General features: G+C 45.5%; 1 protein-coding gene across 1 annotated transcript in view; it reads right to left on the bottom strand.

Moving 5' to 3' along the window:
• Positions 1–10089, bottom strand: part of GUSB (glucuronidase beta) — a 50117-nt gene extending 40028 nt beyond the window's left edge. Inside the window, exon 1 of the mRNA XM_082245480.1 lies at positions 9824–10089. Within this exon, the coding sequence (XP_082101606.1) occupies positions 9824–10042 (219 nt within the window). The 5' untranslated portion in view covers positions 10043–10089. The remainder of the gene's footprint in view (positions 1–9823) is intronic.
• Positions 10090–17699: the final 7610 nt, after the last annotated feature.

Raw genomic sequence — 17699 nt, 5'->3', positions numbered from 1 at the left:
AGTAATCAGTGCTATATATATGCACTGTTACTGTAAAAATTACACTAGCCGGGAAGGGGTTAATTTTATTGGAGAGGGAGGGGTTAATGTATGCCTGGTGCTTACTAACGTGTGGGGGAGGAGGTGACTGAGTGACACAAGGACAGATCGAGGGTTCAGCTATGCTGAACCCTGCAATCTGACCCTGCCTGTCACTTAGGAGATCCGCCCGCTCTGTTTACACAAGCGGGCGGATCTCCAAACTAGATTCCCCGACGATCGGGGAAAACAGCGGGAGCGAGCCTCCGGCGGGGAGCGCGCACGCCGCCAAGAGAGGGGAATGTTTGGTGACGTAGACCTACGTCGCCAGACGATAACGAGCCACTGTGCCGCAGTAGCAGCACAGTGAGCAGTGGGGAAGCGGTTAAATGATGGCAGGTGTGTACCGACTCCTTTTTAACATGAGTTTGAATGGGATTGCATAATTCTGAACACAGCTACATCCCTACATCCCCAGTTATAAGAGGGTGTGCACACTTATGCAACCACATTATTTTATTTTTACTTCTTCCCCCGAGTTGTACAGTTTATAGGTCACATTAAAAGGTGGAAACATTTCTGAAATGATTTATCTTTGTCTCCTTTTTTTACATCACAGAAACCTGTCATTTTGTCAGTGTGTAGACTTTTTATATTCACTGTATGTACCCAGGTCAAATTTCATGAATGGCTGTTTACATCCACGTTAAGGATTTAGAGAAGATCTGTAAAGAAGAGTGAACCAAAATCTCTTGTGAGATGTGTGCAAACCTCATAACCAACTTCAAGAAACGACTTACATCTGTGTGGGTGTCTACACCAAGTACCAAGTACGAAGTCATGTTTTGCTTGGGGATCAAATGCTTATTTTACTCACTGAACTGCAACTTAATTTATAACATTTGTATCATGTTTTTTCCATTTTTTATGGTTAATATTCTATCATTTAAAATTGATAAAAAAATTATACACCCTTAATTTCATTGTAAGTGGGCAAACTTACAAAATCTGCAGGGGATCAAATAATTATTTTCCCCACTGTAAATCGGGATGACCCAGTCCTTTGTTTAATGTTGCACCTCCATCCACAGAGAGGAAAACTGGTGTCAAAACACATATGCAAGGCAATATTAATGTAGCATAGAGAGGTAAGCAATAAAGTGGGTAGTAAGCCAGTAGGGAGAAGCAGGAGCTAGGTAGCTTAGCTGTAAACAGTGGGATGAAAACATTTAGCCGGATTGCAGTGACCAACACAGTTCTGTGCATGAAGATGAATCATCCTGTGATCCTCAAAATCAGCCTTCCCGTTTGGTCTCCCTCATCTATTGTGGTATAACACTCATCCAAGTAGGTACTCTCACCACTCCTGGATGTTCAGATGCAAATTACAAGCTCATCAGCCCTATTGAGGGTGACAGGATGATTTACCTTCATGCTTGGGACTAACAGGTCACTGCTACCCTGCCATCTGATTATAGCCCTCACACAACTGACTGATTGCAGAGAATGTGGATAATACAGAAGGATCACAGTTTTACACAGGAAAGATATCAGTATGTCAAACTGTGCTTTATACACTAGTTTCTATTTGTTTCTCTAATTGCACTTTTCCACTGCAAGTACCGGCTAGTACCGGCTCGGCTCTACTCGGCCCTGCTTGGCCCGGTTTGCTTTTCCACTGCGGTACCGCATGGTATAGTGTCGGAACGGTTCGGTACGGTACGGTATAGGTTTGCTTTTCCACTAAAGTAGTACTAAAGTTAAGTGGGTGGGATAACAACTGGGTGGGTGTGATTCTCTGACCAATCAGTGGCTAGTAGTGACTGCATGCAAAGGATTGTGGGATATGGTACCAGTTTGGTACCTGTTGGAACCACAATCGAGTAGGTACTGTTTTTTCAGAGCCGTACCGTACCGTACCATTCGGTTCCATGCAGTGGAAAAGCAAACCTATACCGTACCGTACCGAACCGTTCCGACCCTATACCATGCGGTACCGCAGTGGAAAAGCACAAAAGCGTGCCGAACCGGTACGGTTCCATGCAGTGGAAAAGCGCCATAAAACCCAGCACAGATACAGAATACATTAGAAGAGCTCTTTTTATGCACATTCTAAATTCTTCCAAACAATGGTTCAGGCTTGGTAATCCTCATCAGTGCAAGATATGGAAAGTGCAATTCTATGGAGTCGATTCTTTAGGGAGAACTACAGTAAGTGTGATCAGCTATTATGGAGAATGCAGTATCATTCAGCAGAAACTCAGAGGGTTTCCTGTAAACATGTTAAGGTCAATGCACATCTGGATGACCTGCCAATTGCAGGACAAAAATACACAAGTGAGGAGGATATAGATCTGTTTTATGGACACAATAAATGTCAAACCAGAACCATAATGTCGCCATTACATCCTTTGATTGCAAACTGCAGACAAAGATTCCACATCTTCCTCTGACCTACAAGGATCAGGACACAAACGTACCAGGGTAGCATGGACAACAGATCACCATAGAGTGAAAGAGCACTGCTGAGAATGGGGGGTTTTTGTATGGTCCCATTCACATCAGTCCACACAGTCCTAACAAATAGACATGCCAACCCTCCCCCAAGTATCATGAGTTCAGTTCACATTACTGAGGTGAACACTGGATAAAAGCAGTACATGCATCCTGAGAGGTCCCGTGTGCTGGACCTCCAACACGTAGTGTCCATGTCATACAGGCACTGACATGGACATCCAAAAGAGGACAGGTGGATGACTGCCAGCTCTACCCCTTCCATTCATAGAAGCTGGGTGGAAAGGGACAGTCTGTTAATTGTAACAACGCCTGTTGCACTGAAGGCGGGGGGAATTAGGAAGATTTTGATTAAGGACCAGTTCACACCATCATTTCTGTGTTCTGGATGTGCTTCTGAATGCATATGTTTGAGGAGTTCTGGTCTGTTTTTTTTTACGTTTTATTTTCTTCATCTCAGTTGAAGGGCATGTGTGTACCAATGTGTTTCACTGTGTTTCATACAGTAAAAATACAGCAGGCTCTACTTTTGTTGAGTGCACTGGAACACACTGCACTGGTGTGAACTAGGGCCATTGGATTCCATGGAAAACACGGTCCATGCGTCTTTGATGCAGAATAAAAATACACTGGAATGCATGTGGCGTTAACCACCACTAAGCCTAGGTTCACACACATATAGTGTGTGAAAAGTAGAGATCCTTATGCATTTCCTGCATTGCAATTGCACTGTATTGTGATCCGCTGCAGGCGTCAATGCAAGGTTGACACCCCAAAAGGATCTCAAGCGCAGTGTGGTTTGCCCGAACCAGATCGCATGAAACAAATTGATCATGCGGTGCAGCTCCAAAAAGGTTGCCTGCCTTTCTTTGGTGTGATGCAGAAAAAAAAAAAAAAATGTAAAAGAAAAATCGCACTGAATCACATGTGAATTGCACAGGAATGCAGTGCAGTGCCTGTGGGATTCATATGTGGGTAGATAGTGTGAAACAGGGTAAAAGGAAGAGGAAACAGCACAAGGGACACATCCTACTGACTGGAAGTTATGTCCCTTGTAAGTTTTTCTGGTTGTGATTTTGCTGCACTTAGGGGTGGTTCACACCACATACAGTTCAGTGCGCATGGATAGTAGTATGGTTTCCAATGGCGTAGTTCACACCACTGTGGTCAGTTCCAGAAAAAAAAAAAAAAAAAAAAGTTCATGCTGCATCTTTTCTGCACAGAACTGTACTGGAACGCGGTAAAAGACATCAAAAACACACTGGAATGCACATGTCCCCACTTAGAGCCAGTTCACACCACATGCAGTCCAGTGCGTTTTTTTTCTGCATCAAAAACACACAGAAAGTAGGTTTCCAATGGTCTAGTTCACACCAGTGCGGTCAGTTCCAGGGTGTTCCTGACAAAAAAAAAAGTAAAACATGCTGCATTTTTCCTGCACTGGAACGCAGTAAAATGCATCAAAAATGCATCGTGTCCCAGTTCAGTAAAATCCATTTCTCTGATGTTCATTGATGGACACAGCTCCTGGTATTCATAACCATTGGGTTATACTGCTCCATACAGGAGTAAGACACTAAGGAGAAAATAATTCTGGCTATACCCATGGGCAGTCCCAGGGGGTATACTCCCTCTCTCTGCAACTCAGTTTTGTTACAAGCAGGGTCAGGAGAATAATAATTCCACAGAGGGGTGGGTGCAATGTCCGTCAATTAACATCAGAGAAATGGATTTTACGGTAAGTCAAAAAATCTCATTTTCTCTTTTGTTCATTGACAGACACAGCTCCTGGTATTCATAACCATTGGTACGTCCCAAAGCAGTGTTAAACATGACAGATGGGAACAACCAAAAAAAAAAAAAAATTCCCAAGGCTAAACCTTAGCCAACCAGGCAACAGGAGCTTACCTGAAGAAAAAAAAAAAAAAAAAAAACACAATACATCCTCAAAGAGGATCAGGTCTTCTTAAACAGAAGCCTGCAAAACCTTGTAGCCAAAGGAAGCATCTGCAGATGCCAGCACATCAACTTTATAGAACTTTGTGAAAGTGTGCACCGACGAGCAGGTGGCCACCTTGCAAACCTGCATCACCCGAGTAGAGTGCACCTTGCCAGGGAAAAGAGGAACCTGACCCTTGATGGAATAGGCCTGAATCCCCATCTGTCTGATCCATCTGGAAATGGTAACAGAGGAAGAAGTTCACCCTTTCCAAGGCCCATTCGTAAGCACAAAATAGTGAGTCTGATTTCCTAAAAGACTCCGTAGCTGCCAGTTACACCCTAATCGCCCGGACCACATCCAAGGCATGTAAAGCAATTGCCTGGGACACGGGGAAGGCAACACAATGTCTTTTGCTCAAAATGAAAATCAGAGACAACCTGAGGAAAGAACGATGGACGGGGCAAAAAAAACACCTTATCACTGTGAACCACCAAGTAAGGTGAACATCAGGGTAATGCCACCAATTCCGACCCGAGGTGAAAGCCACCAAAAAGGCCCCCTTCTGGGACAGCGTAAGCAGGGGAATCTCCCAAAGATTCTCAAAAGGTGGCTTCTGAAGGACTGAGAGCACCAAAAATGTAGGTCCCAATGCCGCAACAGAGACCGCACTGGAGAGGTCAAGTGCCTAACTCCCAGAAGAAAAGTACACACCCAGGAGTATGTGGCCAAGGGCCATTGAAAGAAGACCATTAAGGTCAACACCTGACCTTGATAGTACCCAAGGCCAGTTTCTACTCAATACCACGTTAAAGGAAGGTCAAGATCCGAGCCACCAAAAAAAAGAGCAAGAATGAACCCCAAGAGACTCACACCACGCAAATTACATCTTCCATGTACGATAGTAGATCTTCCTAGAAGTAGAGCTTTTAACAGCGTTGGAATCACCGACTCAGACAAACCGCTATCCATCAGCACCTGGCGTTCAACAGCCAAGACGTTAAAGCCATGATTGTAAAGCAGGATGGAAGATTGGTCCTTGGGACAGCAGATCCTCCCTGAGGGGAAGCTTCCAAGGAATGTCGGCAACCAGCCGCACCAGATCGGCGTAACAAGCCCGGCGAGGCCAGTCTGGGGCCACTAAGATGACCAAAATCCCTTCTGCCTTGATCCTGTGTAGAAGTCTTGGCAGAAGCTTGAAAGGAGGGAAAGCATAAAATCAGATGATACTGACCCCACAGGGCCACCAGCGCATCCGTAGTGTCCGAGCCACAAACCTCTGCACCTTTTGTGGAGCAGCCGGGACGCCAACAGATCCACCTTGGGGATGCCCCACCGGAGACACAACTAATGAAACACCTCCGGATGAAGGGATCACTCCCCTTGGTTCAACGCCTGCCGACTGAGGTAATCCGTCCGGGAATGTGGACAGGGGAGAGGGCTGGAACAAACCGTTCTACCCACCTTAGAATGCTGGCTACTTCCAGAGCCACCAAGACACTTCTTGTGCCCCCCTGGGGATTGACATAAGCCACGGCTGTGGCATTGTCCGATTGAATGTGTACTTGACATCCCAGAAGACGATCTGTCCAATGTTCCAGGCACAGTCATCTGATCCCTTGGAGTACCAAGGCATTGATGGGTAGTCTGAACTCTTACAGTGTCCAGACCCCTGAGCAGAAATTTTGCAGAGGATGCCTCCCTAGCCCGACAGGCTGGCATCCATGGTGACCACTGTCCAATACAAGGGGAGGAAGGATTTGCCCAGCTGAAGCGCTGAAGAACAAAGACCCCATATCAGAGACTCTTTCGTTCCCTGACAGAAAACTGCGGATTCTTTTCCCATTTGGCCAGAATCTCCCTGCAGAGACCTCGTATGGAACTGCGCAAACGGAACCGCCATAGGTCTGGGGAATAGCAAAGACATCCCCCCACTCCAGACACAGGTAAGGGCACACATTTATGCTCAAGGGGCCTTGCCCGCGGGTCTAGAGAAGTCAGCTCTTCACCAAGTTCACTTGGATCGTCCAGGAAGATCTGAAGGGCTCCGATCCCTTGTCAGTAGACCCTGAGGGACATAAAAAACTTCCCATAAGCCGAGAAGGAGGGCCCACAACTACAACGAGGGTCCTTGCCCTTAGTAGCCTGCTGAAGAAAAAGGTACACCTTCCCCCCTGTGAGACCTCTAATGATGTCATCCAGGGTAGCACAAAACAGGTGACCTCCTTGAAAGGGAGTCTGGTCTGCAGACCAGCATTTGAGCTTAAAGACACGCCGAAAGACCACCGCCGAAATAGAGCAGAGCCCCTAGGGGAGCCACTTCCAAGAGAAATCGCAGATAAAACTGCAGCCCCTGGACCAGCTGGTCTGCCAGCTCAGCAAAGGCGGGGGGGGTTAGCTACTCCCCCTCTAGCTCATGGTGCATAAGCCCAGCCCATGCGGTCAGAGTCTGCGACACAAGGGCAATGGTGAATCAGACTCAGTGCCGAATAAGCCAGGGTGTACAAATTGAGGGCCACAACCTCCGCCTTCCTGTCAGCGGGGTTCATAAAGGCCAGGTATTCTTCAACCCGAATCATGGTTGCCTTGTTCAATCTGGAAACCGGAAGGTCCACCACCGGTGGAACAGTCCACTTCTTAAGGGACTCCTCTTAGGGGTATCACCGAGCAAAATCGCTTAGGGACCCTAAGGGGACATTTTGGTCATCCGCAATATTTTGTGACAATTCTGTCAAAATAGGAGGGTAAAGGAAACACCTTGTCCGCTCTGGATGGCTTGTGAATGGCAAAGAAAACCTGCGCCTCTGCTGCAGCTTCAGCTGTGTCCTACATCTTTAACCCTTTTGTGCCTAAGCCTTTTTCTGACATTTGTTGATTACAGGTTAAAATCAATATTTTTTTGCTAGAAGATATACACTTTCATGAATAAAAAAAAAAAAAAAAAAAAAAAAACAGTAAAGTTAGCCCAATTTTTTTGTATAATGTGGAAGATGTTACACTGAGTAAATAGATACCTAACATGTCATGCTTTAAAATTGCGCACATGGAATGGCGACAAAACTGCAGTACTTAAAAATTTCCATAGGCGAAGCTTTAAAAAATGTTTTAACGGTTACCAGTTTAGAGTTACAGAGGAGGTCTTGTGTTAGAATTATTGGTCTCGCTCTGATGATCGCGGCGATACCTCACATGTGTGGTTTGAACACCGTTGTCATTTGCGGGTCACGACTTGCATATGCGTTCGCTTCTGCGCGTGAGCGTGGCGGGATGGGGTGCTTTCAATTTTTTTTTTCTTAATTATTTTCTTCTTTTCTTTTTACACTATTCTTTAAAAAAAAAAAAAAAAATTGATTACTTTTATTGCTGTCACAAGGAATCCAGACAGAACCTCCTCTCCATCAAAATGTAGGGGCTGTTGGCCAGGAGGAATGCTGTGACTCGGGGCCAACACCCGGTCGTATGCGACCTCGCGGGATGTTTACCTCACAGGCCAGCCCCCGTCCGGTGGGGCTATGTTGCGGCCGACCTAGAGGTCTGCACGTGCTCGCTGGCCAGACTGGGGTCACCACTGGATCTAGATTATCCAGCCTGTCGCCCATTCTGGCAGTTGATTGCAGATCTCACAGGAAATAATCCTAAAAAGAAAAAATTGCCAGGACCAGAGATCCCAGCAAGGAACAAGGTCCTTACTCCTGACTAGGCAGAAAAAAACTGAGTACCTATAGCAGAGAGAGGGAGTATACCCCCTGGGACTGCCCATAGGCATAGCCAGACTTTTTTTTTCTGTAAATTGTTGTGGGTGCGCTAACCAAATAAAATAGTGGCTGCACTAAGAACTCTAAGAACCGAAGAGTATAGAAATAGGTAAAAAAGATAAGTGTGCTCAACTAAATACAAAAGGTGAATTGTGTAAATACAGTTGAATATACATACAATATGTCTAGTATAATAAACTAAACAGATACCCCACTAAACCATTGATAGAGTGCAAAACAAACGTGATGTGGGTGATGATAATAAACGTCTCTAAACATAAATATAATATGAAGGTCACTCCTTCACATAGGCAAATACAATGAACGTGGTTCCTGGTGAACAGAGTGAAGAAAAGCACTTCAGTGTTAAACACCCCGTGGTGTGGACAAAAACAGTGGAGTGGCTCCTTACCAGATCCAAACTTAATCGTGCATAAAATGAGCCAATATGGAAGAAATTCCAATCGTGACTCTAGACCACCAATCTGTGTATCACCACGTGCTATAAAGGTAAATGGATGGCTTCTTACCAAATAACCATATAGGGTAGGCTTTAAAGCGGAGTTCCACCCTAAAAATTATCTTTCCACCGTCTGCTTGCTTAAAAAAACCTTGTTTTTAATGAAAATATACTTACCTTTCTTCCTCTTCCTCCCTCTGCGGACACGGCCCACGACGTCACTTCCTCCTTGCATTGACTCCTGGGAGATGAGCATAATCAATCCCAGGAGTCAATGCGCATGCACCAGTGTCACTCGTCACTTCCGGTGCAGGCATGTCATTCCCCGCTGAACAGCTTCTGGGCATGCCCAGAAGCTGTTCAGGGATGACGCGCCTGCGCCTACAGGCCCCACTAACAGGCCAGGTTTGCAAGATAACTGAAATACATCCCAGGTGATATAATTTGCTGCTCAGTGACTGCAGTACTCTAGTCTGCATCTCCCCAAGGTAATACTTAAAATCTGACCTGTTAGTGGGCCCTGAGGACCACTGCTCTAATCCACCTCTTTGCTACGTGAGTGCTGGTGCTCTTCAGTGTTTAACCACCTCAAGATGTGCAAACCGCTCACCTTACTCCTGTAAATAATACGCTTTAGTACCATTCACAGTGTGATTACTCCACTTTCTGCGGGATCCTCAGTACAATTTTCCACTCCTCTGGGTTACTGCGGGTGCTGTCAGGGTGTCCTCTATCGCACTATCTTTGTCTCGGCCTCGCAGTTTTTACTATGGTCTCAGAAAAGAATGGACCATCATGGTGTAGTAAATTCAAGTATTTATTTTAAAAAAAGTAGTCACAATTAAATCCTCTGCAATCTGTTCGTGCTGTCAGCCGCGGGACTTGTTTGAATGTCCCGTACGTCACTTCCGGTGTGCGCTTTCCTGCGCGTTACGTCACTGTCTCACTTGATGAGACATCCCTTGATGAAGTCACGTGAGACAGTGACATAACGCGTAGGAAAGCGCACACCGGAAGTGACGTACGGGACATTCAAACAAGTCCCGCGGCTGACAGCACGAACAAGACATCCCAAAATAGCGCAAGAATCACACCAAAATTATTTATACTGTAGTAGAGTGTCATGTGAGGTCTTACCGTCCATAGCGGGCTCCTGTACCACTGCTTGTTGAAGCCCTCATTCCTGTCAGGAGAGGGGTCAGCCCGGAAACTCCACATCCCACTCAGCTCTTTGACTTCCCTGCTGGGGGTCTCCCTGGGATATAACATCCCCCCAGTCACAGCTTGTGTTAGGACAGGGCTGACAAGCAGGACACACACACAGCTCCATAGTACACACATCCCAGCAGAGGACATCAATGCTCCCTTTCTTCTTCCTCACTCTGCTCAACAGACAGAGCATGGAGGATCACATGACCCCCCCCCCTCCTCTGTCACGTGACACCCTCCCTTCTGCGGGGTGTTCCGTGTGAAAAAACCATACCCGTGAGGAAACGGTGTTCTAAAATTTTGTCGGACCCGTGAAAAAATCGGACCTCGTCACTTCCGGTGACAGAGCGTCACAAAACAGTTGATAGAAGTCGTCCGTGCGCATGCGCAGAAGACATTTTTCGAGGTTTGGCAAAATTATAACAGAGAACGGACAGCTGATTGTGAGAAGGCGGGGCTGAGGTGCGACGGGACGGAGGCACATATGCAGAGCTGGCGGAGGAGGCGGGACGGAGGTGCGGCCGTGTAATATATGCAGGGCTTAAGCGACTCCCTGTTTTATTATCTTTAGTAATTATCGTATTATTTATCCTTCGGATTTCATGACATTTAGTATTTCTATAATGCAAAATAAGAAATACTAAATGTAATGAAATCCTAAGGATAAATAATACGATAATTAGTAAAGATAATAAAACAGGGAGTCGCTAAAGTCCTGCATTTATTACACAGCCACGCCTCCGTCCCGCCTCCTCTATTCAGCTCTGCAGATGACGCGGCGGTGTCTTCCGTCCCACCTCAGCCCCGCCTCCTCTCATTCAACTGGTCGCTCTGTGTTATAAGTTTACCAAACCAAGATAATGTCTGGTGCGCATGCGCACTTGAGACTCCCATGACCGGAAGTGACGAGGTCCGATTTTTTCACGGGTCCGACAAAATTTTACAACAACGGCTTAATTTGCTATCCGGAAACTAGAACGTTTTTCTAAGTCACAAGACAGCACCTAGCTCTTTGTCTTGAATAGTACGTCCCCAGTGAGGAGCTAAAAATCAGCGTAAGGAGGGAGTCCCGAATAAAATCATCATTAAACATAGTAGCAGCACCCGTCACATCTCCCGTTTTTATACATTGGAGTTTCACTAAGGACGGAGTTGGTGCTCTGCTGCCCTCTATGGCCTGCCTTAGGCAATTACATCTTCTGTCCAGTGTAATGACAGCAAATCAAATTCTTCCACATAATGCATAGCTCCCAACTCTCCCCGATTTCCAGGGGACTGTCCCTCTTTTGGAACAAAAAAGTCTTTCTTTCCTCTGTCCAGTCAGAATACTGCTACTCATCAGAAATTGTAATGGAAGTGACGTTCTGAGCGAACAATTCTTACTGCGCATGCGCCATGCGTTTCAACATGGCCGCTATGCGTTCCAATAGGTTTCCTAATGTGACAGAACATGAAGGCATCAGCAGACATCTTACACCCTGGGCAAGACTTCAATTTCACACTTGTTTTAGCACTAAACTCACCTTTTATTTTCAAATACAAGATTCAATTTTTATTATTTTAGAATTATTACTATTATTAGTGACAATCCTGCAGGCAGAAGGTGGCGGCGGCCATCTTGGCACACACCCCACTGCTTACCGCCACACTGATTATATAGTGAAATAGACTATTTCACTCGGTCGCAGTGAAATATTCTATTTTACTATATAAGGTGAGTTAACTGCTAAAATACGTGTGAAATTTAAGACTTGCTTGGCTGTAAGAAAATGTCCGTTGCTGCCTTCATGTTCTGTCAGATTAGGAAACCTGTTGGAACACATAGCGCATGCACAGGAAGCAATTTTGTTTGCAATGTCACTTCCGTTTGCATTTTAGGATGGGTAGCGATATTCTGATAGAACACCTCAAATTTATGTTTTATTTGCGCAACTGAATTGATCGGAAAAAAATCTATTGGACGGAAAAAAAAATCAATAATAAATACATTTTAGTGCAAAACCACACCATATAATACCCATTTTTGGTAAAATCATAAAACGTTGAGGTTGCATCAGGTAAATAAACACCAAACATTCTATCAAACAAAATGGCTGCTGCCCCCATCTATAACTGGCCTTCACTGCAAGGAGCACATGGAAGGGCTGCGCATTCAAAACAAAACCAGAAAAATTCCCAGCTCAACTTACCAACCAGTCTGCTTAAAGCGGTGTTCCAGCTGGGGAAAAAAAATTTGAAAGTCAGCAGCTACAAATACTGTAACTGCTGACTTTTAATATATAGACATTTACCTGTCCAGGGAGCCCATGATGTCAGCACCCCAGCTGATTTTTGGATCGGCTGACGGGTGCTGCCACTGCCATTCGTTCTAATGGAAACCGGCAGTGAAGACTTTCGGTTTCACAGCCGGTTCCCTGCTGCGCATTCTAAATGGCTCAAAAGCGGGAAAGGAGGAGGGGGTCAAACTTCAGGGGGACAGCGCCGCAGCACTGTCTCCAAGGAGTGGGGAAGGATACCAGTCGAAAACAGGTACCTGCCCCCCCCCCCTCCTCCTGAAAGGTGCCAAATGTGGCACCATAGAGGGGGAGGAAGCAGATTAGCGTAAGTTCCACTTTTGGTGAAACTCCGCTTTAACAACAGAAATAACCTGTCTAACAGTATGCATTAAAAACAGGGGTTTAGTTGCACACATTTGCAAATGCATGTGTAAGCTTCGGGCCACTTCACGGCACCCTGTATTACCTGCAGTCCCAACTCCTGCAAATTTAGGAGACTGAAGGTAATACAGGGTGCTATGAAGTGGCCTTGCAGCTTACACATGCATTTGTACATGTGTGCTAACTAAACCCCTGTTTTTAACGCATATTGTTAGACAGGTTAATAAGGTTGTTAAGCAGACTAGTTGGTGAGTTGAGCTGGAAATGTTTCTGGTTTTGTTTCACCAGACATTCCATGTCTTAAAATTGCGTGCACCCGCAATAAAACTATGGTGCCCAAATAGGTGACGCTTTAAAAGCCTTTACAGCTCATCAATTTAGAGATAACTAGGTGCTCTTGTGCTAAAACTATTGTTCTCACTCTGACGTTCGAGGCGATATGTCGTATGTGTGGCCACGGCTTACATACGCATACGCACCCTGGGTTTGCGTTTGCATTTGCACAGGTTTCAGCTATATTTATTTAAATTTTACTTTATTTCATTTTCATTTTATTTTATTATTTATTTTTACTTGATTGCTATTAGAAAGGTTAAATAAACACCTAGGTGATAGCATTGGGCATTTGATAGGTACTCTTCATGGAGACATTAGGGGTCTAATAAACCCCAATGTCTCTCCTGCTCTTCACACCATCTAATCAAGCATGGATCGGCTTGGTTAGATGTGTCCCCTGGCTGTACTGGCATCACTTCTGGGTTCATTCTTTGCATCTGAGATCAAGGCATGGATTTGCCTCGGTCTCACAGCAGTCTCTCTACCCTCCGCCAGTGGTCATGTTCCCAGGCACTAGTAAAAACGGGACAGCCTGGGAACCACCGCGGTGCTGGCTAATGAACTGCTGCATCAATTTCACTTTGAAGCCGGCTAAACAATCAGCTTGTGATTAAAGGTTTATTCTTTGGACGTACACATACACCCAAAAAGCTGAACTGGATATAGTTGTATATAAAATGCACCTTTCATCCAATTTCTGAACTGTTGCATTTGTAACTTCCAAAGCCAATTCAAAGGAAAAGTAGTGGTAACAAAAAGCACTTGTGGGTTTAACCAATCATTTTTTTTTTGCACAATTCTCCTTTAGGGGGGGGGGGGGTGTGACGGGGGGTGTGACTGGGGGGGGGGGTGTGACTGGGGGTTTGTCCTAAGCCAACATACTTTTGCTAATAGGTGTCCCTCGTTCTTATCTCAGAAAGTTGGGAGGTATGATCAGGGCTTTTTTTTCAGCTGGACCTTGGTGGAACTCAGTTCCACCACCTCTGGCTCAGGCCCTCTGCTCCCTGCTCACCACTATCACTTGTAAACACAGAAGTCTGGCTTATGTGTTTACAAGTGATAGCTTGTCTCCCAGTGACTGCCATTTAGTGCAGGATGGGGACAAGGGGGATGCAGGTACCTAGTGTGCAGTGCAGATACTGACACCCCCACTGGATGATCTCCCTACAAGTGAGAGAAGCAGAGCCACCTACAGTGTGTGGGGGGCTACTAGAGCCAGCTGGATGCTTTAGTTTAATACAGCAACACAAGTAGGACATGTAGAAGGTGGTGGAGCTTTTTTTTGGGGGGGGGGGGGGGGTGAAGACAGTGGAGGAGTGTTTGTAAGTAGGGGTCCGAGCTGAAGAGGGGTGAAAGTGAGATGTGGATGATGATGCAGAGGTAAGTAGCTGTGGAAGAAGGCTGAACTCTGCACTCTGTGTGTAGCACGCCCCCGAACTCTACACTCTGTGTGTGTAGCACAACCCTGGACTCTACACTCTGTGTGTAGCGCACCCCTGAACTCTGCACTCTGTGTGTAGCGCACCCCTGAACTCTGCACTCTGTGTGTAGTGCACCCCTGAACTCTGCACCCTGTGTGTAGCGCACTCCTGAACTTTGCACTCTGTGTGTAGTGCACCCCTGAACTCCATGGATTGGCGCCAGGAGAGGAAAATTATGGTGAGCGTTTGGTACAATTTTCCATTTTAAATTTTTTCACAAATCTCTATTCAGGCTGCATTCACACCATAGAGAATCAATTTTCAACCATTTTTATTTGAGAGCTAGTCTCCATATGTTTTTTAAAAGCTCAAAAAAAGCTAGAAAAAAACGCTGGATAAAAAATGCTCATAATAGCATTTTTGTGCCAGTTTCTAGTAGCATTTAGAAGCATTATCATTTTATTAGAATTTCTGCTGGAAAAACGCTCCAAAAAAACTCTACAAAAACTTTTTTTTTCTGCTCGTAGACGCTGAAGCTCAAAAAATGCTAAAACAAAAAGTCTAACAGAGACACAAGCGCAAGACCCCCCTCACATAATATCGTTTTTATTGAAGACATAAAACTAAACTTTAGTAGTTGATGCACTCACATGATCCTAGATGGTACAGGGAATGTACAATAGCTGATTCCCTTCTCCTCTCCTGGATGACCCCTTCAAGCTGTACGGAGCTCCATCGCTGCTCCTAACATGGTGGGACCCAAATCCTCCTAGCTGAGGCTCCAGCGTTCTTGGCCAAGTGTGCCTGCGCCCGGACCAGCCAGCACAGCTGCCACACCCATCGGGTGTGTTAGGAGCAGCGAGCTCCGTACAGCATGAAGGGGTCATCCAGGAGAGGAGAAGGGAATCAGCTATTGTACATGCCCTGTACCATCTAGGATCATGTGAGTGCATCAACTACTAAAGTTTTCTTTTATGTCTTCAATAAAAACTATATTATGCAAGGGCGGCCGTGCGCTTGTGTCTCCTTTTGACTTTTTGTACAGATCCTTTGTCCGCCACCAAGTGGAATCAAGGAGAGCTGCAACAACCTGGCATTAGAAAAGTGTATTTCCTGACAGACTCCATAGCAGCATATATATGGGTTAACCCCGCCTCCACTCCACTATAGGACCCTACTCCCATAAATCTTTGCTCTGAGCCAGAGGCCGCGTTCCTTTTTTGTCCTCCTCCTAAGGACCAGAGTGGTTGAAGGCTTACCTTGGATGAAGTGTCCATGATCGAGGCCTGGTTGTTCGGCAAGCTTTGCCCTGAAAGACGTGTGGAGTCTCCAGCAGTCCCCAGCTATTAGCAGGGTGGAGAAGGGCAATGGATTCGGTGCCATTTGGAGTCTCCAGCAATCCCCAGCTATTAGAGGGGTGGAGAAGGGCGATGGATGTGGTGCCATGAAGAGCTTAAGCTTGGCCATTGGCAGTACAGCCAAACAGCCTTGCTATTAGCAGGTGGCCATAAATGCCCTGGGCCCGTGCAGCAGCTTCTGGATCCAGGCATGGTCGTGGGGGATGCCGTGTGCGGTGATGTATACTTTTATTTTTGCATATTCCATGGCAGCAGTTGTGTGTGTTTGTTTGTTTTTCTTCCCTGGCTCTAGTGTCTCAGTTAAAGGCCTCTCTGTCACTTCGGCATAAAAAGCCTCAGAGGTTGATTCACTGGTCATGGAGAACTTTTCTTAACGTTCGAGCAGTGCTTTTACCTAGGTTTGGCTCAATTCCCATAGGTACATCAGTCTTTCATGGGAACCAAGAAGTTGTTCTGCCAACCTTTGGGGTACTAACTTGCGTCCTTTAGACGTGGGAGAGGTCGCCCTGTGGCTTAGCTGGTTAAAGTGCATGTCTAGTAAATAGGGAATCCTGACTTTGACTCTCAGCAGTTCCTTCCTTTTATTATAGGAATCTCTAAGATATTGTGACATCTACAAGCTAGAGCTTCCTTCAGGCTTCAGAACGCCTGTTCATCCTTTTTTCCGGAAAAAGACATAGGGAAACGTGCCTCATCTAGGATGATTGTGGCATGGATTGTGTGGGCTATCCGACAGGCTCACAGAACCGAGGGCTTGGCTCCTTTGGGGATGGTGACCGCTCACTCCTGGGCACCTTTGCAGAATGTGGTTCCCAATATAATCAGTAGGATGACCTTGTGGTCCCCGATCCATACATTTATGGCTCGTTATTGTGTAGAGCCGGCCTCTTTATCTTCTGTTAATTTTTGGTTTACAAATCCTGTCAGTGGACAGTGTCAATTAAACCCCTGGTTCTGCAATTGCCCACCCGGGTGTGTATGGCTAGTTATTTCCCATACGTATGCTGCCATGGAGTCTGTCAGGAAAATGGAAAATTTTGTATCAAATACTTACCATAATTTTCCTTTCCTGATGGACTCCATGGCAGCAGGAGTTCCCACCCAGAATCATGAGTAGGCTATTTATGGAACGCGGCCTCTGGCTCAGAGCAAAGATTTATGGGAGTGGGGTCCTTTAGGGGAGGAGTGGAGGGGGAATTAACCCACACGTATGCTGCCATGGAGTCCATCAGGAAAGGAAAATTACGGTAAGTATTTGATAGGAAATTTTCCGTTTTCTTTTCCTAAAAGTATATCTACCAGCCAGCTTTGACGTGTGTATTTGGTCCACAACCCTTCATACAAGCTTGGCTACAGTTTCCTAATGGTGCTTTACCCTTGTATAAACTCACCTTTGAACTACGTAAACATCCACATCTTTTTGATAAGCTATGGGGCAGTTGGATATGTAGCCCCCTTACCTTATTGCCACAGGACTAAGCTGAGGGGCGGATGATTCTTTGTTGAAATGACCAACCATGTACTTATTGCTATTATCATTCCCATGTTATCTTGCTTGCACTATTTGCCATGCCTATAGATTTCCACCTGCTCTATTACTTGTATAATGTGGAATGCACAGATTGATTACGGTTGTAGTCAGTGTTAACTCTGTATGTTGTTGCTTTTATTTCTTGTATTATATTGTATTGTTGGTTTTTTTCTGTTTGTTATAGGAAAAAAATTTCAATAAAAATATCTTAAAAAAAAAAGAAGTGTGTAATTGGTCAGCGCATGAATTGGTGAAAAATCTTTTTTATGAAAAAATTGCTAAAAGTGCCGGTTCACATATATGCAATTTGGGAACCCTGCAAATCCACTGCGGGTTACCGAATCACACTCGACTCGCAGGCCATTCACAGCAAATCGCTGGGGGTGTCAATACAAAGTTAATGAAGCCCCCAGATCAGTTCACATATCACAGTGCGAACTGTCAATTCAGCCATGATTCGGATCGTATAGGTGTGAACACCCATGCGATCCGATTTTGGTG

This window comes from Pelophylax lessonae, assembly GCF_965119305.1.
Source record: "Pelophylax lessonae genome assembly, chromosome: 2".
Classification (NCBI taxonomy): domain Eukaryota; kingdom Metazoa; phylum Chordata; class Amphibia; order Anura; family Ranidae; genus Pelophylax; species Pelophylax lessonae.
The sequence above is the reverse complement of the archived record's forward strand: the minus strand, read 5'-3'. Positions and strand labels throughout refer to the sequence as shown.